General features: G+C 41.4%; 1 protein-coding gene across 3 annotated transcripts in view; it reads left to right on the top strand.

Moving 5' to 3' along the window:
* CSMD1 (CUB and Sushi multiple domains 1) overlaps positions 1-23662 on the top strand; it is a 2000616-nt gene extending 1976954 nt beyond the window's left edge. For 2 of the 3 annotated variants that reach the window (XM_073336216.1, XM_073336215.1), the window contains 4 exons: positions 1686-1798; positions 3425-3512; positions 9952-10084; positions 20280-23662. In XM_073336216.1, the coding sequence (XP_073192317.1) occupies positions 1686-1798; positions 3425-3512; positions 9952-10084; positions 20280-20439 (494 nt within the window). In that variant the 3' untranslated portion in view covers positions 20440-23662. Of the gene's footprint in view, positions 1-1685; positions 1799-3394; positions 3513-9951; positions 10085-20279 lie in introns of those variants that run through there. The other variant, XM_073336217.1, reaches the window with a different exon arrangement.
* Positions 23663-24448: the final 786 nt, after the last annotated feature.

The following is a 24448-nucleotide window of genomic DNA, read 5'->3' as shown; positions in this document are numbered from 1 at the left end:
CTCCCACCCCACTGTCCTGCTGGTAATAGCTTATCTAAAGTGATCATCACGTTGGGCCATTTCCAGCACAAATCCAGGTTTTCTCACCCTCCACCCCCCCACACAAATTCACTCTCCTGCTGGTGATAGCCCATCCAAAGTGACAATTCTTTACACAATGTGCATGATAATCAAGTTGGGCCATTTCCTGCACAAATCCAGGTTCTCTCACCCCCTCATCCCCTCCCAAAAACCACGCACACAAACTCACTATCCTGCAGGTAATAGCTCATCCAAAGTGACCACTCTCCCTACAATGTGCATGATAATCAAGGTGGGCCATTTCCAGCACAAATCCAGTTTTTCTCACCCCCACCCCACCCCCATACACACACAAACTCACTCTCCTGCTGGTAATAGAAAGACATCTTTCATTAAAACTGTGCTGTTTACGATAGTAATACAGTATTTCATACATCCCAAGGCCAGGAAAGACCACTGTGATCATGTATTCTGACCTACTATATAACACAGGCTATAGGATTTTCCCAAAAGAATTCCTATAGCATATATTTTAGAAAAAAAACATCCTATTGTGATTTAAAACTGTCAGTGATGGTGAATCCAGTAAATTGTTCCAATGGTTAATTACTCTTTCATTAAAAATGTATGCCTTATTTCCAGTCTGTTGGGGTAAAACACATCTCTTTGAAATTTAAACTGACAGTGTTATTGCAACAAGGCAGGACTTCAGTACACATTTAGAATTTCTGAATTTGTCCATGGAGAAACAAGTATTCTTGCTAATTTATTATTAAAGTTAAAGTTGGTACAAAAACATTATTATTATTAATCATGTTTATTATGCTTGTGCTTAAGAGGCAACCAAGAATGGGACCATATTGTGCAAGATATTTTTCAGACACAGAATAGTAGACAGTCCCTTCCTGGAAGGGTTTACACTTTAAATAGACAAGATATACTCATTGTGCAGGAAATGATATAATAGATAAGCTGAGAAAACAACGTGATGTCAGCAAACATCATGTTAGTTCCACATATTTTGGGGGGAATGGGAAGTTAAGCTAAATGGAAAGGGAAAGAAAAGGGGGTGAGAGGGACAAGACAGAAAAGAAGAAGGTAAAAGTGGCAAAGTGTGGAGTGAAGCTGGGGTGAAAAGACTGTAGAGAAGAGAGGAAAAGGGTTAGGGAGAAGATGAGAGCAAACAGCCACTCAGCATAGGGCAGAAAAAGTCCAGTCAAAACTGTAGAAAATTCTCTGAGTGTCTGGATGTCCCTGCATTTGCTGCTTCTGCTACCATCTGTCGTTTCTGGCTGTCTCCTTTCTTCAGTTTTCCCCCCAAAGCCACATGGTTGGGGTGCGGGAGGGAATTAGGGAAGAGGGGAGACACCACCTGGGTCCAAGTGCCCCTTGGAGAGTGGGGGGTGTCCAGCAAGGTGCTGGGGTGAGGAGTGGCTGGCCCCATTTTATCCCCTCACTCCCAGTGCAGCAGTCCCTGATTTGGATACTCCTAGAGTACAAAGAAGATCCTAGAACTAAAGTCATATATGTGGTATGGAATATTTTTCACAATAGATACTTTGGTTCATGGAGGTCATTAAAATAAGTTCTTTTAAAGGTTAACTACATGGGATACCATTTAAAAACTTGTTTAAAAGACATATTTTACACTCTTCTCTTAATAGGTGTTTACAAGAAAGAAGAAGCTCATTTGCTTTTAAAAGTCTTTCAGATTAAAGGACCTGTGGAAACTTTTGTAAGCAAGTTTGAAAATGATAACTGGGCACTAGATGGCTATGTAAGTAAATCAGACTCTGTAAATGTGCTTGCTTGGCTTAAGGCAGCCTCTAGTTTCCTATATCTTTTTTATTATGATTGTTGAACACAACAATGTATAGAACATACCCATATTTTTCTTTTTCTAAGAGAAATGTGTTTCCCTAGCCTCTGTTTGCCAGAAGCTGGGAATGAGCGACAGGGGATGGATCACTTGATGACTACCTGTTCTGTTCATTCCCTCTGGGGCACCTGGCACCGGCCACTATCTGAAGACAGGATAACTGGGCTAAATGGACCTTTGGTCTGACCCAGAAGGGTCATTCTTATGTTCTGAAATGTATATACTGTGTCCATATGCTCCGCAATATTAACATTTTTGCTATGCTGTAAAAAAAGAAAGTAGATATACATATGTTCCTATGTTTTTGTTTTGTTTTAGAACAAATACGTGAGTTTTTTTCTTTTATAAACATCACTTTTTTAATGTTGTTCTATAGATAATTAAGTGTACTTTAATAATATGTTGAGGAGTGTTGTTGTCTTTAAGAACACAAGAATGAAGTTATGAAGTAACAGAAATATAGGCTGATGGACTGTGTGTGTGATGCAGTAATTGTCTTCACTTATTAAGAAATAACACAGCTTTGACTCAGATTCAGTAAAACCGATGTGTAGCTGTTATGCTGACATCTAGAAAGATATTTCCTATATCTTACATTTGATTTCACTTATAAATTTCACGTACTTGTTGCAATGCCCTGGCATTTTCTTTTGCTCAATACTCAGCTGTGACCAGAGCTGAGCAAATAATTGATTTTTTATTTTGCTTCTTTTTTTTTTTTTCACTCTCCAAAAGAAAAAAAATGAATAATTTCATTTTGGGTCAAACAAAACTTTTTGTTTGACTGAAGCCTTTTTACTTCTTGATTTTTTTATTGCATTTTATTTCTGTTCCCCCCCCCCCACACACACACACACTTTCTGTTCTGCTTTGCTTTTCTAAATAAATTTCAAAAGTAAACATCATTTTGAAATTACTTTTTAAATTAAAAAAATGCAGATGAAACTATTTTCCAAATTCAGTTAAAATTCACAAATAGTTTCAGTGAACCCAAAGCTGCATTTTTTGACAAAAACAGTTATTTATCTGAAAAATTTCACTCAGTTCTAGTGGTAACTCTTAAAGGTTTGTCAGTTTTACTTTAGGCAAATAGATAAAGTTTCTTCACTCTCTGCTATATTCCCTTGTCCTTTACAATACTTAGTATAGAAAGTAATCTGCATACTGAAGATGTATAGATTCTCTAAATGCATATACTAAATAAGTTATCTAAATCAAGTGGAAAGATAAACATTTAAGATTTTAAGTACTACCATTGTATGTAAGACTCTCATGTTCAAAATGAAAATGTCATTTTCAACTGTTATTTTTTAAAACATTTGTTAATAGCTGTGATTTTTAAAATTTGTAGATTGAAGCATAAATGTTACCTTTACTTGTCAAAGGGTAAAAATGACTAAACTATAACTGACTCCAAATAATTATTCTGAATCAGACCCAATTAGAATGGATATACTGCCAACTGCAGAAGTGATTATTACTTATTTGTTTCAGACATCTTCCTCCCATTTTCATGTACTCTAGGTATCATCAGGGCTTGAAAGAGGTGTGTTTACTTACCAAGGTGATATGCATGGAAAAGACTTTGGAAAATTTATGCTCCAAAGGCAAGGTAAGAATGCATTTATGGAACTGCACTGTGTTTTATCTATTTGGCATTTTTACAGTGAAGGCATCAAATGACTGTGCCAGCATCCTAATTGAAGAAAGCGTATTTATTTTAGGGAATTACTACCATCAAACTTACAGAGGGTCTAAACTACTTAATAATTTAGTTGAAATGTATAATTAAAATTCTAATTGAACTATGTCATGTTACCATCTCATTTTTGATGCTATAGCAATCTAATGAGATGAACACAGGATGCTCCTATAAAGAACATCAGTGCAAATGTTCATGCAGTAATATATGATGATTATTTTGCTTTAAATGACTTTTTCAAAGTAGTGAGGCTGTCACATGTTGCTAAACCAATTTCTATTCAGCCGAATAAATTATATAGTTCTGAGAGCTTAGCCCTTTGAATTTAAGAACAAAGTCAAACAGATTTTTAATATTATTTGCTATGTGTTTGCTTGTTTGTGTGTATGTGAATATGTGTTTAGGGTGGGATTCTATTTGGGTGTCCAAAATTCATAATGAATCTTAGTCTGACGTATATTGCAGCTATAAATTTGAATGTGCCAGCAGCAGGTGAAAAACCAGGTATTCTCCCTCATAGAAGTGCCTCATCAAATCCCACTGTAGACATGATAGCCTTGTGACCCTTGAACCATTATAAAGCTGTTTAAGTACCATTAGAACATACATAGACAGCAACCCAGTGCTAAGGAGGCTGGAGCAAGCAGCCCTGCCAGTGTGCCATGTCCTTAGAAGGTGTAAATTGCTATGGCTCGAGTAGTTTCAATGGAGCTATGCCATTTGACACCAACTGAGGATCTGACCCTACATCCCTTCACATTTTGCCAGAACTCCCCTATGTTTACGTGCTCGATCAGTCTGTTCATCTGTGTGTGTCTGTGTCTGTATGAGTGTGTGCTTGTGAGACAGAGAGACACCATGATAACTTGGCTATCTCTTCCCTGATTCTTACAGACATACTGTGAAAGCAGAGCACTGGGACCTGTTCAGACATGCATCTTATGTAGCAGCCTTTGATATCTCATATACAGTAGAACCTCAGATTTATGGACACCTCGAGAATGGAGGTTGTTCGAAACCCTGAAATGTCCATAACTCTGAACAAACTGCTCCTCAGCGCAGACTGCTTGGAGCAGGGGCTCACAGCTTTGCAGTGGCTGCCTAGCACATGCGGGTGGGGACAGGCAGCTGGTTCTAGCCCTTGGGATACAAGGGTGATGAGTGAGGCACCCTGGGGCACCACAGTGTCAGTGGGCTCACAGTTCAGGCTGTGGACCTTTAAAACTGAGCTGCTCCTCCACAGTGCAGCATGCAGGCAGGAGCTCGGGCTCTGGCTCCAGCAACTTACATTCCAGGCCAGGTTTCAGTAGCAGTTCAGGAAGTTTCTTTCCCAGGCTCTGAGCTTGCAAGCTTATCCCCCTCTCATCTGGGGGCAGGGAGAGGGGAAAATGGTGTTCCCCACCTCTTACCTGTAAGTGACTGCCCCGCACTGTAGTGAGTAGGGGTGGGGTTGAGGACAGGCAGCCCAGATGTGACTACCTTTAAGATGCAATACAGGCACAGGACAGTATTTGTTGGTTTGTTTTGTCTCCGCTTACTACTATTTCCCCATAGCGTCAGTCTGTAACTCTGGTGTTTGTATCTTTGAGGTTCTACTGTATAGCAGCTGTTTGTTTTGCCTTAGCCATGATTATAAAGATATATTCTTGGTTCCTTGAGGAAAGTGTGTCTCAGTCTGTTTAGCAGTAGATCAATGGTGTCATGAGAAGAATTAAGGCAACCAGCACAACAGCTTGACCTCTTGGGTTTTCTCAGCCTGCCTTTGGGAAGAAAATACCTTGCTTCAAGTATCAGAGGCATTCCCAGCTTTTTCTTTTCTTTTTTTTTTTTTTTTTTTTTGTATTGCCATGTAGATATTTTCTGTTTTAAGTCTTGCTAGCAATCATCAGTATTTGCAGAAAACTGAGAAGCACAATGCATTTTCTCACTTGTCATGATAATAACTCTGTCGGAAGAAATACACACTTCACATTGGGGTAGTTTTAATCACAACCAACTCTAAAGTCATTCATGATAAATAGAATAGACTATGTTGAAATAATGCGGAGTGTCTTAAATGAATACAAATCCATAAAATTGAGAATTATAGAAAAGCCTCTTTCCTGGAAAGAAGACAGTATACATTTTCCCAAAGCCCAGTCTGAAACATAGGCAGCATTTCTCCCCAGGATTAAACTGACATGTAGGTGAAAATTAAGCTGTCTTAATTACAGATGGTATTTCTGAGTCATCTAAAACAAGAGGTGTCATTTGTGACATTGATAGTATGGGAGTCCACTGCAAGAGCACATAAACCAGTTTGTATTACTGATTTGAGAGTAGGTAATAGATCCTCCATAGTTAACATTTAAAAATAAAAAAACCCCAGGCAGCTCTAATTTACTGTTGCTGCTGATGCTTCCAAAAGGTCTTTCTAGCAACTGGGGACTGCTGGTGTACACACACCCTTTCCCCCCACCCCTTCTTTTTCATATTAGTGCTGGCAGTGAAGAGAGGTAGGAGGCTTCCTTGGCAGCACCACACCACACCAGGATTCCTGTAGATTCATCATTGGCAGTTAAACCACCGCTAGATGATCTGTCTATGACATTTAATTTGTAACCATTAACTTTTTCATGCTAATTGTCAAATTGAAATTTAAAAAGAATAGAAACTGGTTTATGGTCTCTTACAATTTGCTCATGTTTTACTAGTGTCACTCATTATTTTGCCAGATTTTTTGTAAAATGATGCTGTGAGCAGGAACCTGAAAAACCCCAATTGTAAGTTGAAAACTTATGCTAAAATTTGCAAACTTGCTCTACTGTGAGTGCAACAGGAGCTTTACAATGTCTACATAGTCTTGATAGGTAATTAAGACTTCCTTGGAACATTCACCCTATATAGTGTGTGGTAGACCCAGGCCAGTTGGGTACAGCAGAGTAGCCTTATTGGGATCCAGGAAGTGGGCAGGCAAAGCCCGCCCACTGCTAAAGGATCCCCCTCCAGCCTAAGGTGGGGGGGGTCCACAGGTCCTGGAGAACCAAATAATTACGGGGGACAATTAATGAACAACAGGGACAGGAGTGCGGTCAAAGGGTCAAACGAAGGGAACCTGATGGGGATACCGAGCAGAGAACCCCAGACAGCGTCCACTGCTCCTCAAAGGCGTCCAGGGAGTCAGTGGATACCGCCCAGAGGAACTCTGCCCAGAGGCGTGAACGGATGGAGGATCGGAAATAGGCCCCACAATCACAGGAGACTCCATCGGCCAACCTCCTCACCCTGGTTGAGGTGAGGAGGCCACTTTAGCCAGGGCCAGGAGGAGGTTGACCAGGAGGTCCCGTGACTTAGTGGGGCCACGGACAGGGAGTGCATAGATAAGGAGGTGAGGGGAAAAGTGCAACCAAAAGTTTAACAAAATATTCGTGAGGAGCCGGAATAGAGGCTGCAGCCTGGCGCACTCCAGGTAGACGTGCGCCAGAGTTTCCCTCATGCCGCAAAAGGGGCGGGTGTCCGGGATTGGGGTGAACCGCGCCAAGTACACGCTCGTGCTCACGGCCCCGTGAAGGAGCCACCAACTTATATCCCCGGCGGGCCTCGGGACTAAGGTGGAATATAGGCTGGCCTACCGGGGCTCCTCACCCTCCAGAAGTGACAGGAGGTCCCGCCACTTTGTGTCAGGGTGGGATGTGAGGGTGAGGATGTGAAGGGTGTGGAGCACAAGCGTGTAGAGATGTTTCCTTGGCACGGTCTGGAACCGAACCGGCTGCAGCTCGCTTAGCCCGCTCACGGTGAAGGGGCGGGAGGGTCAGTTGGGTCCACGGGGCAGGGTCCCGATGAAAAGGTCCAGAGGGCCTGGGGTGGAGGGTGGGCGGGGCGCGCCTTCTCTTAGGACCCGGTCAAGGTAAATCCGAGCAGCGGGTGGCAAAGCAGCCCTTGCCTCCTGAAGTACGCTCAGGGGAGTACGAGGTCTGGAGAGCTCCATGCGCTGAGTGAGCGTCAGGGGATCCATCCAGTCTCCCCGGTCGTAGTCCAGAAGGTCTCCAACTCTGGTAAACAGCAGAGTAGCAGAAGGCAGATATACTGGCCACTGGATGAACAGTTTTCTGTTTCCTGGCTGACCAGAGCAGGGGCTGCTCTAGGCTAATGAGAACACCTGACTCCAATTAACCTGCAAAGAGTCAGGTGAGGCCATTAAGCTAATGTGACCACCTGACTCTAGTTAAGGCCCCTCTGATAATATAAAAGGGCTCACTCCAGTCAGGCAGAGAGGAGCCAGGGAGAGGAAGTGTGGCTGAAGGGCTGGTTAATGAAGACACCCTCAAGTCATTGGTAAGGGAGCCATAAGGTAAGGTAACGGAGAAGCAGGAGAGCTGTGGGGAACTGGCCCAGGGAAATGTAGCAACTCTGGCAGTAAAAGGTTGGCTGCCAACAGCTGCTACCATTAGGGTCCCTGGGCTGGAACCCGGAGTAGAGGGCGGGCCTGGGTTCCCCCCAGCCCACCACTACAGAAACACCTCCTGGGAAGGGAAAACAGGCCCTTGTCAGGATAGGAGGCTAAACTGTTTTGGCATGAGGCCGTAGGAGCAACAGAGACTGTGGGAATTCTCTCACCAACCTCAATTGCTGGCTTATGATGAAAAAGGCTCAGTAGACTGTATCCCTGGCTCTAGAGAGAGAAGGGGTACATGGACGGTTGCAGTGAGCCTCTTAAGCTAACATAAACTGCCTGGAAGCGCGGGACCCACGGGGACAAGGTTGGAGCTCTGACACAAGTGACAATGTCAAACTCCAGGATTGATTTATCTGTTTTAGACTAGCAGTAAAAAATGTGCTAATGATCACATAATTTTGATCTAGCTTAACTCAACAAAAGCCCCAAAATTAAGATTCTAGCTTTAATTTACAATGACAATGTATTGAATCAAAGATAGACAAATACATAAGATCAACAAGTTAGCTTGCATGCTCTCAGAGATATTGATGATGATGAGCACCATAGACCAAAGTGGATCCAAAGGATCATTTACAGCTCATTATATAGCTGTATAATTGTCATAATTACACACACACACTTCATTTTAAAGGCTCAGCATACATGTACAAGATGTTAATAAAATATCCGTGGAAATACACAAATGTTCCTCCCAGCAATCAAAATACAGTAAATACTGGTGCATTGAAGCCCAATAATTCTTACTTGCACATAGCAGCACTATGCTGAAGTGTGACTTCTATAAAGATACCCCAGATTAATACAAACCATGGTAAATAGTTTATTATCTTGAAAATGGTCTTCTCTTCACCATATCTTTACAGAAGCTTATAAATTGCCAGAACTTGATGGAGGATTCAGATATTGAAAAATGTGTAATTCCAGTATTTTTCACCTAAGGGGTGAGGCAAGTCACCAGTCCAGCTGATCCATAGATTTCTGGGAGGTTTTCCATGACTTCACTGGGAGTTGAATTAAGCCCTAAATGTCATATAGTAGTAATAAATAAAATAGATGTACATTTCTTAAAAATATCATTGTACCAAAGCAGCTTGTCTGATTTCCCTCTTTCCCTCTACTTCCCTACTGCAAATACAGAAAGAACTTCAGGAAGAAAGATTTTGTTTGTTTGTTTGTAAAGTTTAGGGGGTGGAGTTGGGGTTCCAAAAAATGCTTGCCTCTGAAAGTGTTTTTTCAGCCTCAGTTATGATCACTTTTCTCTTTCACTGTTAAACTGACTGTAAAATTATCATGATTCTGTCATCATTATATAATATTTTCTTAATATGTTTTATAATTGTCCCTTCCATTTTTTTCATGTGTACCATCGAGTAGTACGTATATCTAACTTACCATTGCCTGTATTCTCCCTTCCTCCTCCTATTTTGGGGTTTTCCATATTCACTGGTTATGACTTTTTTCAAATTAGATTGTAAACTCTTTGGAGTGTTTCTATATATATAACCACCAAGATAATCCTGATGGGGGCTTTAGAGCACTTCTGTAATATAAATAATAATCTTCTGTATTTTATGAATGATGTAATTTTATTAACAAAGTCAGAAAGTGTATTATTGCAGTATCTTGTAAAATAATATCATATGATGAATATTTTTAAGTCTTTCAAAAATTACTTGACTTGATTGATAAAGGTTGCTTTCAAATCACTATAGATAGTTATTCATGAGAAATGCTTTAATGTAACACATTTTGAAATCTCTTATTTCAAATTTAAATGCAAGTCCCACCTCCACCCCACACACTTCAGCATAATGCACTTCATTTTTTCTTGCAGGAGAAAAAAGAAGAATTTTCACATAAGGTATGGTGGAAAATTAGAGATTTTACCTCTTCTGTTTCCTTTATTTTCAGGTCCTTTAAGCACAGATGCAGATCATTCAAATCACTATTATGGCACAAACAGCAGTTCTGTTGCAGCTGCCATCCTGGTACCATTCTTTGCCCTAATATTATCAGGGTTTGCATTTTACCTCTACAAACACAGGTACTGCAAATGTCATATTTTCAATAACCTAACTAGGTTTTTGTATTAATTTGAATGGGCAAATGTTCTGTTAACTGGGGAATTTCATGGTAAAGCTTTTTAATAATCTCCTCTACTCTGAAACAACAAATATGTCTGCAATCTCCCACATAGGGGTTCAATACAGAGCAGTTCTTAATGGTGAACTCTTAGAGAAATTAATCACTGTGTTAAGGAGCAAAGAGCTATAAACCTTCTTGGTTCGTTAGGCTGAATCAGATTGAAATCTCATGTCAGATAATTTATGCATTCATTTTAGGACTTTATTAAATATAATATATGATGCTGCTTTCAAAGTGCTTATGAGTATTAATTATAAAAGCTAGGAAATCCATAAATCCCATGAGGGAACAGACCATAATGAGACTACTTACAGTACTTGCTGAGTAAGCTTATGAAAACCACTTCTAGAACTGGCATAGCTTCTGCTAATATGAAAATTATGCATGTTGAGTAGATAATGTGAACATAAATCCATTTTTTGTCAGAAATTTGGTTAAGAAACCTGAATATTTGCATCTAATACAATTTTGCTAGTACAAATTGGGTAGTATTGGATTAGACCTTTCTGGAACAGAACATCTTTTTGTGACCAGCAGCAATACCATTCTGGCCTTCACCAGTATTACTTTCTGCGAGTAAAATATTGTAAACAGAGTTGGTTTACAAGCCAACAGTCTCCAAAATGAAAAGGAGTACTTGTGGCACCTTAGAGACTGTTAGGGGGTGTCAAGGTTCCTCCCCCACTCTGAACTCTAGGGTACAGATGTGGGGACCTGCATGAAAAACCTCCTAAGCTTATCTTTACCAGCTTAGGTCAAAACTTCCCCAAGGTACAAAATATTACACCCGTTGTCCTTGGACTGGCCACTACCACCACCAAACTAATACTGGTTACTGGGGAAGAGCTGTTTGGACGCATCTTTCCCCCCAAAATACTTCCCAAAACCTTGCACCCCACTTCCTGGACAAGGTTTGGTAAAAAGCCTCACCAATTTGCCTAGGTGACTACAGACCCAGACCCTTGGATCTTAAGAACAATGAACAATCCTCCCAACACTTGCACCCCCTCTTTCCTGGGAAATGTTGGATAAAAAGCCTCACCAATTTGCATAGGTAACCACAGACCCAAACCCTTGGATCTGAGAACAATGAAAAAGCATTCAGTTTTCTTACAAGAAGACTTTTAATAAAAATAGAAGTAAATAGAAATAAAGAAATCCCCCCTGTAAAATCAGGATGGTAGATACCTTACAGGGTAATTAGATTCAAAACATAGAGAACCCCTCTAGGCAAAACCTTAAGTTACAAAAAAGATACACAGACAGAAATAGTTATTCTATTCAGCACAGTTCTTTTCTCAGCCATTTAAAGAAATCATAATCTAACACGTACCTAGCTAGATTACTAACTAAAAGTTCTAAGACTCCATTCCTGGTCTGTCCCCGGCAAAGACAGAATATAGACAGACACACAGACCCTTTGTTTCTCTCCCTCCTCCCAGCTTTTGAAAGTATCTTGTCTCCTCATTGGTCATTTTGGTCAGGTGCCAGTGAGGTTACCTTTAGCTTCTTAACCCTTTACAGGTGAGAGGAGCTTTCCCCTGGCCAGGAGGGATTTCAAAGGGGTTTACCCTTTCCTTTATATTTATGACAGGGGGCTTGTTCCTTCACCCACTTACTTCCCTGGTCCTTCTCTCATGAACAGAGAGCATCAATACCCGAAGTCCAAAGGTGCAAACAATTCGATGTTTATTGGGGTGAACTTCCAGCAAGCATGATTCCAGTTTCCTTCCTTAGTATCCTCCTTCCCAGCTCTGACACCACAGAGCCTTATACCTGTGTCCCTGATCCCATTTCTACCCTTAGCCAAACATGATTCCATCTTCCTTACTCCCATTCCCTGTTCCCATTTCCCCCTTTAGCAAAACATGATTCCAATTTTCTTACGCCCATTTCCTGCTCCCATTTCCCCCCCACACATACCCACCCCCTCCCACCCACACCCACACCCACACCCACTTCCTCATTGACTACAGATTATATAGTAAAACTTGAGTTCTGCTTAGCTATACCTTAACCAATCATTTTCCTAAAATTTAACTAACCAATCCTAACATATTGTAACATGATTATGTAACCAATTATATCCCACCACCTTAATTAGTTTACACCCAGCAAAATTAATTATACAGCAGACAGGAACAATCACAGAACCAGACAGAAATTATACAGACAAACAATAGCAAAGTGGGAACTACAATGACAAGACAACACAGAAGTGAGGATTTCACATCCCAGCTATTGATAAGTGAGTTCTTGCCAGACAGGATGCTATCAAACTAAGTTTCCTTTTACATTTTCTAGGCACTTCCCTTTCTCTGGAGGTGATAGGAATACAATCCTGTCCTGATAGTGCCTAACAGTCCAATAGCACCTTATTTCAATATGACTAGTTTGGAATGTGAGGATGTGACCGTTCGCTTCCCAGCTTATGGCTGCCTCTGCTGTTTAGCCAAAGGCCTTAGCCTAAGAACAGGGCCTCAGACTGTCACAGTAAGAGAAGGCCCTTACACCAGCAGATAGTGATTTTGATTCTTTCTTTTATACCTCTATAATTAGCCAAGTGATAAGAATACACCTAAATTCTTAGAGTATAGGCCTTTACAGACAGGCCTGAATATCTATATCCTAACAGAGACTAACCAATTTATCTGAGCATAAGCTTTTGTGGGCTACAGCTCACTTCATTGGATGCATCCGATGAAGTGAGCTGTAGCTCACGAAAGCTTATGCTCAAATAAATTGGTTAGTCTCTAAGGTGCCACAAGTACTCCTTTTCATTTTGCGAATACAGACTAACACGGCTGTTACTCTGAAATCTCCAAAATGGTATTTACCATACATTTATTATTATTATTATTATTTTATCACCATCTGCTGAGCTCTTTGATTCTTCTTCTTTTCATCATGATATTTCATGATGGCAAGAATGCATAGTGAAGTCCATCACTGACCTATTCCATAATTTCATAACACAGCTGTCCCCCTAACTCAGAATTAGAAGGTATGGCAAGAAGAAATTGCTAAGGGATTTGGAGTTGTGGACTCCAGTGAAAATGTTATAGATCCTGGAGTTTAACAGTGTATTTGACTGAAAAGACTGTTCAAGGAGAACACTTAGATCTCCGGTCAAGAATCTACTTCTGGGAGAGATTGCGCTGTCCAACTTAACCAGCCCTCAGAGTCTTCATTCCTAGGGTATGTCTACACTACGAAATTAGGTCGAATTTATAGAAGTCGTTTTTTTAAATAGTCGTTTGTGTGTGTCCCCACACAAAATGTCTAAGTGCATTAAGTGCATTAACTCGGCAGAGTGCTTCTACAGTACTGAGGCTAGCGTCGATTTCCAGAGTGTTGCACTGTGGGTAGCTATCCCACAGTTCCCGCAGTCTCCGCTGCCCAATGGAATTCTGGGTTGAGATCCCAATGCCTGATGGGGCAAAAAACATTGTCGCGGGTGGTTCTGGGTACATGTCATCAGGTCCTGCTTCCCTCCCTGCCTCTGTGAAAGCAACGGCAGACAATCGTTTTGCTCCTTTTTTCCTGAGTTACCTGTGCAGATGCCATACCACGTCAAGCATGGAGCCCGCTCAGCTCACTGTCACCGTATGTCTCCTGGGTGCTGGTAGACACGGTACTGCATTGTTACACAGCAGCAGCAACCCATTGCTTTGTGGCAACAGACAGTACAATAGGACTGGTAGCTGTCATCGTCATGTCCGAGGTGCTCCTGGCCACGTCGGCCAGGAGCGCCTGGGCAGACATGGGTGTAGGGACTACTTTAGGAGTGACTTGACCAGGTCACTCTCTTTAGTCCTGCAGGCAGTCCTAGTCTACCATCTTTTGGTGAGCAGGCAGGCAATATGGATGGCTAGCAGTCCTATTGTACCATCGTTTGCCGGGCAAGCAGGACATGAGGATGGCTAGCAGTCCTATTGTACCATCTTCTGCCGAGCAGCCAAGAGATGTGCATGGCTTGCAGTCCTTCTGCACCATCTGCTGCCAGCCAAAGATGTAAAAGATAGATGGAGTGGATCAAAACAAGAAATAGACCACATTTGTTTTGTACTCATTTGCTACCCGCTCCCTCCATCCCTCCGTGAAGTCCTGCCTGAAATACTCCTTGATGTAATGCTACTCCTTTTGTTGATTTTAATTTCCTGTAAGCCAACCCTGTAAGCCAACCATGTCAGTCGCCCCGACTCCGTCAGAGCAATGGCAGACAATCGTTCCGCGCCTTTTTTCAAGCATGGAGCCCGCTCAGCTCACTTTGGCAATTAGGAGCACATTAAACACCACACACATTATCCAGCAGTATGTGCAGCACCAGAACCTGGCAAAGCGATACCGGGTGAGTAGGCGATGTCAGCGCGGTGACATGAGTGATGAGGACATGGACACAGACTTCTCTCAAAGCATGGGCCCTGCCAGTGTGGGCATCATGGTGCTAATGGGGCAGGTTCATGCAGTGGAATGCCGATTCTGGGCCCAGGAAACAAGCACAGACTGGTGGGACCACATAGTGTTGCAGGTCTGGGACGATTCCCAGTCGCTGCAAAACTTTCGCATGCATAAGGGCACTTTCATGGAACTTTTTGACTTGCTTTCCCCTGCCCTGAAGCGCAAGAATACCAAGATGAGAGCAGCCCTCACAGTTGAGAAGCAAGTGGCAATATCCCTGTGGAAGCTTGCAACACCAGACAGCTACCGGTCAGTCGGGAATCAATTTGGAGTGGGCAAATCTACTATGGGGGCTGCTATGATGCAAGTAGCCAAAACAATCAAAGATCTGCTGATATCAAGGGTAGTGACCCTGGGAAATGTGCAGGTCATGGTGGATGGCTTTGCTGCAATGGGATTCCCTAACTGTGGTGGGGCCATAGACGGAACCCATATCCCTATCTTGGCACCGGAGCACCAAGTTGCCGAGTACATAAACCGCAAGGGGTATTTTTCAATAGTGCTGCAAGCACTGGTGGATCACAAGGGACGTTTCACCAACATCAACGTGGGATGGCTGGGAAAGGTACATGACACTCGCATCTTCAGGAACTCTCGTCTGTTTCAAAAGCTGCAGGAAGGGACTTTATTCCCAGACCAGAAAATAACCTTTGGGGATGTTGAAATGCCTATAGTTATCCTTGGAGACCCAGCCTACCCCTTAATGCCATGGCTCATGAAGCCATACACAGGCAGCCTGGACAGTAGTCAGGAGCTGTTCAACTACAGGCTGAGCAAGTGCAGAATGGTGGTAGAACGTGCATTTGGATGTTTAAAAGCACGCTGGCGCAGTTTACTGACTCAGTTAGACCTCAGCGAAACCAATATTCCCACTGTTATTACTGCTTGCTGTGCGCTCCACAATATCTGTGAGAGTAAGGGGGAGACGTTTATGGCGGGGTGGGAGGTTGAGGCAAATCGCTTGGCTGCTGGTTTCACACAGTCAGACACCAGGGCGGTTAGAAGAGCACAGGAGGGCGCGGTGCGCATCAGAGAAGCTTTGAAAGCCAGTTTCATGACTGGACAGGCTACGGTGTGAAAGTTCCGTTTGTTTCTCCTTGATGAAACCCCCTGCCCCTTGGTTCACTCTACTTCCCTGTAAGCTAACTCCCTCCCCACCTCCCTTTGATCACCACTTGCAGAGGCAATAAAGTCATTGTTGCTTCACATTCATGCATTCTTTATTTATTCATCACACAAATAGGGGAATAACTACCAAGGTAGCCCAGGAGGGGTGGTGGAGGAGGGAAGGAGAAGGCCACACAGCACTTTAAAAATGTACAATTTTAAAACTTATTGAATGCCAGCCTTCTGCTGCTTGGGCAATCCTCTGTGGTGTAGTGGCCGGAGTGCCCCGCACCGTGTTCTTGGGCATGTGGGTGAGGAGGCTATGGAACTTGGGGAGGAGGGCGGTTGGTTACACAGGGGCTGTAGCGGCGGTCTGTGCTCCAGCTGCCTTTCCTGCAGCTCAACCGTACGCTGGAGCATTTTAGTTTGATCCTCCAGCAGCCTCAGCAGTGAATCCTGCCTCCTCTCATCACGCTGCCGCCACCTTTGAGCTTCAGCCCTCTTTTCAGCCCGTCACCTCTCCTCCTGGTCATTTTGTGCTTTCCTGCACTCTGACATTGTCTGCCTCCACACATTTGTCTGTGCTCTGTCAGTGTGGGAGGACAGCATGAGCTCAGAGAACATTTCATCACGAGTGCATTTTTTTTCGCCTTCTAATCTTCACTAGCCTCTGGGAAGGAGAAGATCCTGTGATCCTTGAAACACATACAGCTGGTGGAGGGAAAAAAAAGGGACAGTGGTATTTAAAAAAACACATTTTATAGAACAGTGGGTACACTCTTTCAATGGGTACATGGTAAACCTTGCTGTTAACATTACATACATAGCACATGTGCTTTCGTTACAAGGTCGCATTTTGCCTCCCCCCAGCGCGTGGCTAGCCCCTCCTCCCCGTGGCTAACGGCGGGGAACATTTCTGTTCAGCCACAGGCAAACAGCCCAGTAGGAACAGGCAAATCTGACTGTCTCCTTAAGAAAAGCACCCTATTTCAACCAGGTGACCATGAATGATATCACTCTCCTGAGGATAACACAGAGAGATAAAGAACGGATGTTGTTTGAACGCCAGCAAACATACACTGCAATGCTTTGTTCTACAATTATTCCCGAGTATGTGCTACTGGCTGGTGTGGTAAAATGTCCTACCATGGAGGACTCAATAAGGCTGCCCTCCCCAGAAACCTTTTGCAAAGGCTTTGGGAGTATATCCAGGAGAGCCACGAATGCCAGGGCAAATTAATCATTAAACATGCTTGCTTTTAAACCATGTATAATATTTTAAAAGGTACACTCACCAGAGGTCCCTTCTCTGCCTGGTGGGTCCGGGAGGCAGCCTTGGGTGGGTTCAGGGGGTACTGGCTCTACGTCCAGGGTGAGAAACTGTTCTTGGCTGTCGGGAAAACTGGTTTCTCAGCTTGCTTGCTGTGAGCTATCTACAACCTCCTCATCATCATCATCTTCTTCGTCCCCAAAACCTGCTTCCGTGTTGCCTCCATCTCCATTGAAGGAGTCAAACAACACGGCTGGGGTAGTGGTGGCTGAACCCCCTAAAATGGCATGTAGCTCATCATAGAAGCGGCATGTTTGGGGCTTGGACCCGGAGCGGCCATTCGCCTCTCTGGTTTTCTGGTAGGCTTGCCTCAGCTCCTTAAGTTTCATGCGGCACTGCTTCGAGTCCCTGTTATGGCCTCTGTCCTTCATGCCCTGGGAGATTTTGACAAATGTTTTGGCATTTTGAAAACTGGAATGGAGTGCTGATAGCACGGATTCCTCTCCCCATAAAGCGATCAGATCCCGTACCTCCCGTTCGGTCCATGCTGGAGCTCTTTTGCGATTCTGGGACTCCATCATGGTCACCTCTGCTGATGAGCTCTGCATGGTCACCTGCAGCTTGCCACGGTGGCCAAACAGGAAATTGAAATTCAAAAGTTTGCGGGCCTTTTCTTGTCTACCTGGCCAGTGCATCTGAGTTGAGAGTGCTGTCCAGAGCGGTCACAATGGAGCGCTCTGGGATAGCTCCCGGAGGCCAATACCGTCGAATTGTGTCCACAGTACCCCAAATTCAACCCAGCAAGGCCGATTTAAGCGCTAATCCCCTTGTCGGGTATGGAGTATGGAAATCGATTTTAAGAGCCCTTTAAGTAAAAAAAAAAAAAAGGGCTTCGTTGTGTGGACGGGTGCAGGGTTAAATCGATTTAACGCTGCTAAATTTGACCTCAGCTCCTAGTGTAGACCAGGGCCTAGTCATGTCCAGTTCCACAACGGGGAAATCTGTTGTACGATGTCAAGGAATCTACAGGAGATCATCTTGGAAGCTGGAAAGTGAAAGGCAAGAGCTGCCAGACTATGAATCGATTGTTAGGAAGGGGGATCTAAGCATTAAACTAAATTCAGCAGAACTGTACTAGACTTACAGCCAAAAGGTCTTATTGGAGACTAGTTTAAGGAAGTTTATGATGTGTTATGTGAACACTGGAGGCTAAAAAATTGGGATTTTTGCTTTCTACTTGGTCCAAACATTTAATGAGAGACTTTAAACTTGGTTTTCAGGAGAACAGCTGTATGTATATTGTTTATGCAGACCTGCCTGTTTTTATCAAATACAAATAAATGAGTGAAGATGTTACTTGTTAACTTGATATTTGACTGACCATTTTCCCTTTTCTGTATTTTCTACATATGCTATGCCAGTAAACCAAGATTTTTAGACAGTTTTTCAGTGTCCCTTTCAGACTCCTCGGAATTAATTATTGACACACAGGTCCATATGAAAACAAAAGAATATCCATTGACATCTCACTATTCTTAATTTTAGAAAGGCATCCTAGAGGCACTGCTGAGGGAGAGAAATGAAGGTCGCTTTAAACTCACAGCCCAGGGGGAGGGTAGCTTTAAGGAAGCTAGGCTGCCTGAGGGGTTGGAGAGAGAGCCAGTGTAATTTAGATAGTCCTAAGGGCCTGTCTAAATTATAGCCAGCTTCTGGGGCTGCCCCAAGAGCCACAGCATAGCCTAGAATCTCCACAATGAAAGTGCTGTGGTTCTGTCCCCAGCAAACTCTTCTGGTCTCCAGCCCCATGCCCTCATCGAGGCTTTTGAGGGGGATTTCAGAGGGTAGATGTATGGCTGTTTTCGAAATGTCTGTGCCAATAGACGTCTATTCCAGCTGGAACCAGGGCTTTGGGGTTCCTTTACACAGTAGCAGCCCTTTTCCCTGGCATAAAGGGGCCAGAGCAGGACTGAGGACCTCAACCCAACATGCACACTTTACCAACTAACCAAAACAAAAATTGAAAGAGATAAAATATACTTATATTTAGGAAAACTCCCAAATAAAGATTGACAAACACATTTTTCTGTCTCTAAATGGAAAGAAAATAGTACTTTGCAAATTGCAGAATTATTTTCAGGTTATCAGTGTGCATAAATGGAGAACTTTAAAACAAAAACTAATCTGGGTAGATGATCTCTTAATTACTATCTACAATTCAATCATTTACAAAAAGTTTATGGTTCCATTCTGCCTTTGCCAACAGTTTCATTCTTAGATATTTTTTTAAATAAGTTTAGATGTATTAAAACCAAACCTCTAAATTATAGAATTCCTGATTGATTTTTCTTCCCCAATTCAGACAGCATTGCAATTCAAGTGAAAGAGATTTGGGAGTAGGCCACTTATTTACATGTCTAAATATAGAGTGGGATGCCTTACTTTTGGAGCCCAGTCTGAAAATGTTTATCTAATATTTTCCAATCAATTTAACGGAAATCTTCTCCATCCCTCCATACTCTCCTTCTCCATCCTCTGCTCTATTAATTAATTTTCCTAAGCTATATATGGATTATCCGCTTTCCTCCCCAGTTTTGCTGCCCAGACTAAGATGTTGGTACGGAAAAACATGAAAACCTCTGGCTTCACAGAGATCCAGGGAAACTGGCTAATTAAATGTGCTACTGTGATTCTGATACTAAAATCCTGTAAAAATATCACACTATTAGAATAATTGTACTAAATGTTTATTTTACTAAAGTTGAACTAAGTGCTTAAATTCTGCAGAGGAATAAGAAGTTTTTTCTCCCCCATTCTGCTTATGGCAGTTGTACGAGTCTTAAAATGAAGATGTCAGTAGAAAATATTAAGTACTGGTACTGATGATTTTTCATCCCTTTCCTATTCCAACTCTCTTCTGTTTTGGCTGTCATTATTGGCACTGAAAACAGACTATAAAGTTATCATGCTACTGACAGATTTTGCTAGAGAAAATGTATAAGTATGTTTGGCTTACATGTTTCTGTTCCTTTTAGTGTCAGCTCACTCCTAGAAATTTTTGTTCTCGTCATACTTCAATACTTTTTATACATAGTTCCCGTAATTCCTGTTTTGTGAGGTGTGCTCCCTCTATCACCGTTAAGAATTGCTGCAAAACTAGTATGGATCGGCTGCAATAATTACAAAAACGTGTAGTAGTTATGAATTTTTCTTTTTAATGTTTATTGATTATGTGTATTTTTTCTTTCCCTGTTTTCAGAACAAGACCAAAAGTACAGTACAATGGATATGCTGGTCACGAAAACAGTAATGGACAGGCTTCATTTGAAAATCCCATGTATGACACAAACTTAAAGCCCACAGAGGCAAAGGCTGTGAGGTTTGACACGACTCTAAACACAGTTTGTACAGTGGTATAGCCTTCAGTGCCCAATATGACTGATTCATAGCCATACCTCTGATGGACAAGCAGTAATTCCTTTGGTGCCATATACCAGTTTCCCTTCTTCTCTTGGCTTTGCTGCTGTAATCTTTAACATCTTCTGTTGGCATACATGCAGCTAAATTTTTCTGGTAAAACGTGACAGTCTTCTGGGGATCAGAAAAAGAATATTTTTTTCGTCTTAAAGGTGGATTAAAATGCTTGGCTGTATCGGCTTCAGATCAAGGCACACTCTAAGGAAGACTGTCAAGTCATGCCAATTTGTTATATTTAATGCCTCAGACTTTCATATTTGTATGTGGCTGGATGCCTTTCAATGCAATCTTCTGGGCACTTGGATAAATCCTTTGGGTACTGTGACAAATGATAGCACCACAGATTATCCCCAAGAATAGGAACATTTTGAAGAAAAAAGCTTTCTTGAAGGAAAAGACAACCTTCCTCAAGGTTGCACACACCTACAAATGCTTTACCATTGAAATCTTGTTACAATTAAAGCAACCTACGGTACATCTCAGATGTTCATACATAAGGCGGTTTGCAAATTTCCCAGTCACCTGTTGTATTGCAAAATGTTAATGCACAATTTTTTGCACTAGTGTGTTATGAATGACTGAGTAAGATACTGGTAAAAAACATACAGGGTTTATATACACAATCCATTGTATATGAACATTCACTCACTCTTGGTCAAGCAAAACATTCCATTGTAAGTTTACTTAGTGTGGTAGAGAATGACCCCCATACTTTAAAAAAGGTTAAAAAAAAACTTGTGCGATGGAAGAGAGAGTATTTTTATTCTTTTTCATTATCTGAATTTCTCTGTAGACATCAGTACAAATCACTGGAGACTTCCAGCCAGAAAGACCCAATTTCTAGTAAATCTTCCTTTCCAATAATATTTTCTTCCAAAATCAGTCATTATTGTCAGTATCATACAATTTAACAGCAGGGGGGTTAGCAGCTATTGCTGCTTGCCATGTACAAATGTGAATAGTAATTTATTTTAGATAGCTCATAAAGCCCGTGAGCCTGTGCTCACAATACAGTCTTCCCTTTTGCATTTTTTCCATTTTTTCTTATGATATGACATCATTTTCTGATGTTACACTGAACTAAAACACATTACAGTAGCATAGGTAAACCCAGTGAAAATTGTCTATAACAAGCTATCATTAATTTTCTACGCAGAACAAAAGCAAAATATTCAGCTGTCTTTGCTATCTGTTTCTTTTTGGGTTTTGTTTTTTTTTTTTTTTTTTTTTTGAAAAACACATTGATTATTGCTTTTGTACTCATACAGTTTGACAGAGAAATTTTGAGATTTGTAAGTATGAATTGTTGGCAGTAATGTAGCTAATGTTTGTTTAGGACTATTGGTAATTTTTTTGGAAACAAAAATAGGAAACAAATATATTGGTGATTAGATTGAAATATCCCTTGAAAATTGTCAAATTGCAGGGAATAATATCATTTGATTTTAATAAGACATTGAGCTCAAAAACTTAGATTTTTTTTTTAGAACTGAAGTACAAAACAACTCAATTTTTAAATTCTGAAATCCAAATTTATCATTGACGATTATGAAAAATGTTTCTGAATTCAATATGGGGAGAGTCTGGCTATTCAACATAACACCAAAAAGAACTGTTAATCCAACTGATAATTTCTCAGCTAATGCTGTAGCACAGAAGAAGTTTCAAAAGTAATCCTTGATCAGTTTAGAGAATGCTACATCTTTTAGATGGCAAATACCAGCAATACTATCAAGTATCCTAGGGCCTCCAGCAGTTATTTTCTTCACATCAGTAAGAAAATACCAAGATCATGTAATAAGTAATCCTTTTCAGACAGTTCCCTCTTCATTTTTGTTGGTGGTGGTTTTGCATATTAATTTACATTTATGTGTCATATCCTAGAGATCTGTACATTTTCTCAAAAAGACCAAAAATGATCAGATCAGAATCTGTGTCCATTTCCTCCCATTTCTGCTGCATTGCACAGGCATTTATTTTGTTAAGAGAGAGCGTCCCACAGCTTAATGGGTCAGGTCATTAGCGGCTAAACTGAGATCCCATATGTGGATTCATAAACCTAAGATTTTTGTCAGCTTTTGAAAATTTGTACTACTGTTTTGGGAGGTGTTTTGTGGTGGCAATGACAGGAAAAATCCCAAACTTGACTAATTCAAAAGAGATGTAAAATGCTAACTAAGTCGCCTGTATTGATGCTGTCTAGTCCTAACTTTCTGTCCTCCTGTCCAGTGATCTATGTACATTGAGGATCATGGGAAAAGGAGGAGGGATTCATAAAAGAAAACAGAGATATCAGAATAAATGATTTTGCTTTTCATTTTATAGAGTCCTGATCCTGCTAATCCTTTGTCAGGTCATTATATGTTCATTGCACTGATCGGGTTAGCTCTGACTCCTGCAGTTATGTGATGGAGGGTTGTGTGTATGCGCAATTGTACATGGTGCTTCATCAAACTGAATCTCTGACAACGTTGTGGAGCAGTCAAATAATGGCAGTGAGGAAATCTGCTTTCCGAGGTACCTGCAGAAGACTCTTCCCCAAGGTTGACCAGGCCCATACAATGGGCAAAGAATACATGCTATAATTTAAAAACAAAAACAAAACAGGTTATGTGCTTCAAAGCTGTTTAAAACTGCTGCTTGTATCACACATCTTGCCTTTCTCCAGGCTAGCTGCAATAATTTTTTTTCTTGTGTAAAATATTTTGTAAACAAACAAAAAAAAAGCTGTTATAAAGGGATGGGGCTGATTGGGGGGAGGTTGGGGAAGAATGTCGGCATTATGATCAAGTCAATCTAATTTTCATTCCCAGTATTCCATTCTGCCATTTCACTACATGCTGCTGTGACATGAAGTAGGTGCAAAAGAACTTTTTGTACAGAGATATATTTTTTATGAAGAATTTGTAAAATTATTAAATATGCTGTACTTTTTTGATTAATGTAGGTAACTTGTTAAAATAAATGTTTTTACAATACAAAAGAAAAAAACGTAATTTTCCCAATAATGTAAAATGTACCATCTCTAGCTAATTTTCAGTTCTGATCCTATTACACATGTATTCATATTAAAGTGGCCTGTTAAAATACACAGTATTCTTTTTTGACAAAAACAAATAAATATTATAAAAGATTGTAATATAGCCTGTGCAATGACACCTATCTTGAAAGCAAAATCAAAGTTCTAATTAAATATTTAATTTTAGATTTCCATCTTGTGTGACCTATTCTTATAATTTTTATTTTTTCTTACTTGCATATATATATTTTAAATCTCAAGTTTGGATTTTCCATTAAGATAGATTACTAGGTGGACACTTGGTCTTGGCATTTTGAATAAGATCAAGAGTGATAACAGGTCATGTCAGATACTGGGTAAAATTTGCAGAAGTGCTTTTAAAGTGACCTAGGTACTAAATCCCATTTTCAGCTGTGATTTAACTACTGAGGCTCACAGTTTTAAAGGTATTTAAGCATTGATCCACTCAGCATTGTAGCACCTACCTGATTTAGGAGCCTAAGTCTCATTTTCAAAAGTGATTTAGGCATAGAGTATCCTAAGTCCCAGTGACTTTCACTGAAACTTATGCTGCTAAAGGATAGATTCAGAAAGGGACTTAGGTATCTAGCTGCCTCTATGTCCAGCATTTGGCACCACTGACATTCACAAACTCACTGTCCTGCTGCTGTGACACTGACAGACCTCAGTTCTCGGCAAGCAGGAGCAAATCAGGGACCTCTGGAGCTTAGTGCATAAGCCTCTACTGCATGAGCTAAAAGCCAACTGGCTCTTAGCTAAGGCTGTAGAGCAGACTCATTTTATCTCTGGTTTCAGAGTAACAGCCGTGTTAGTCTGTATTCGCAAAAAGAAAAGGAGTACTGTGGAAAGCATACTGTGGAAAGTGTAGAAGATCTTTTTACACACACAAAGCATGAAAAAATGGGGGGGGG

Source organism: Lepidochelys kempii, chromosome 3, assembly GCF_965140265.1.
Source record: "Lepidochelys kempii isolate rLepKem1 chromosome 3, rLepKem1.hap2, whole genome shotgun sequence".
In the NCBI taxonomy this organism is placed as follows: Eukaryota; Metazoa; Chordata; order Testudines; family Cheloniidae; genus Lepidochelys; species Lepidochelys kempii.
The sequence above is the reverse complement of the archived record's forward strand: the minus strand, read 5'-3'. Positions and strand labels throughout refer to the sequence as shown.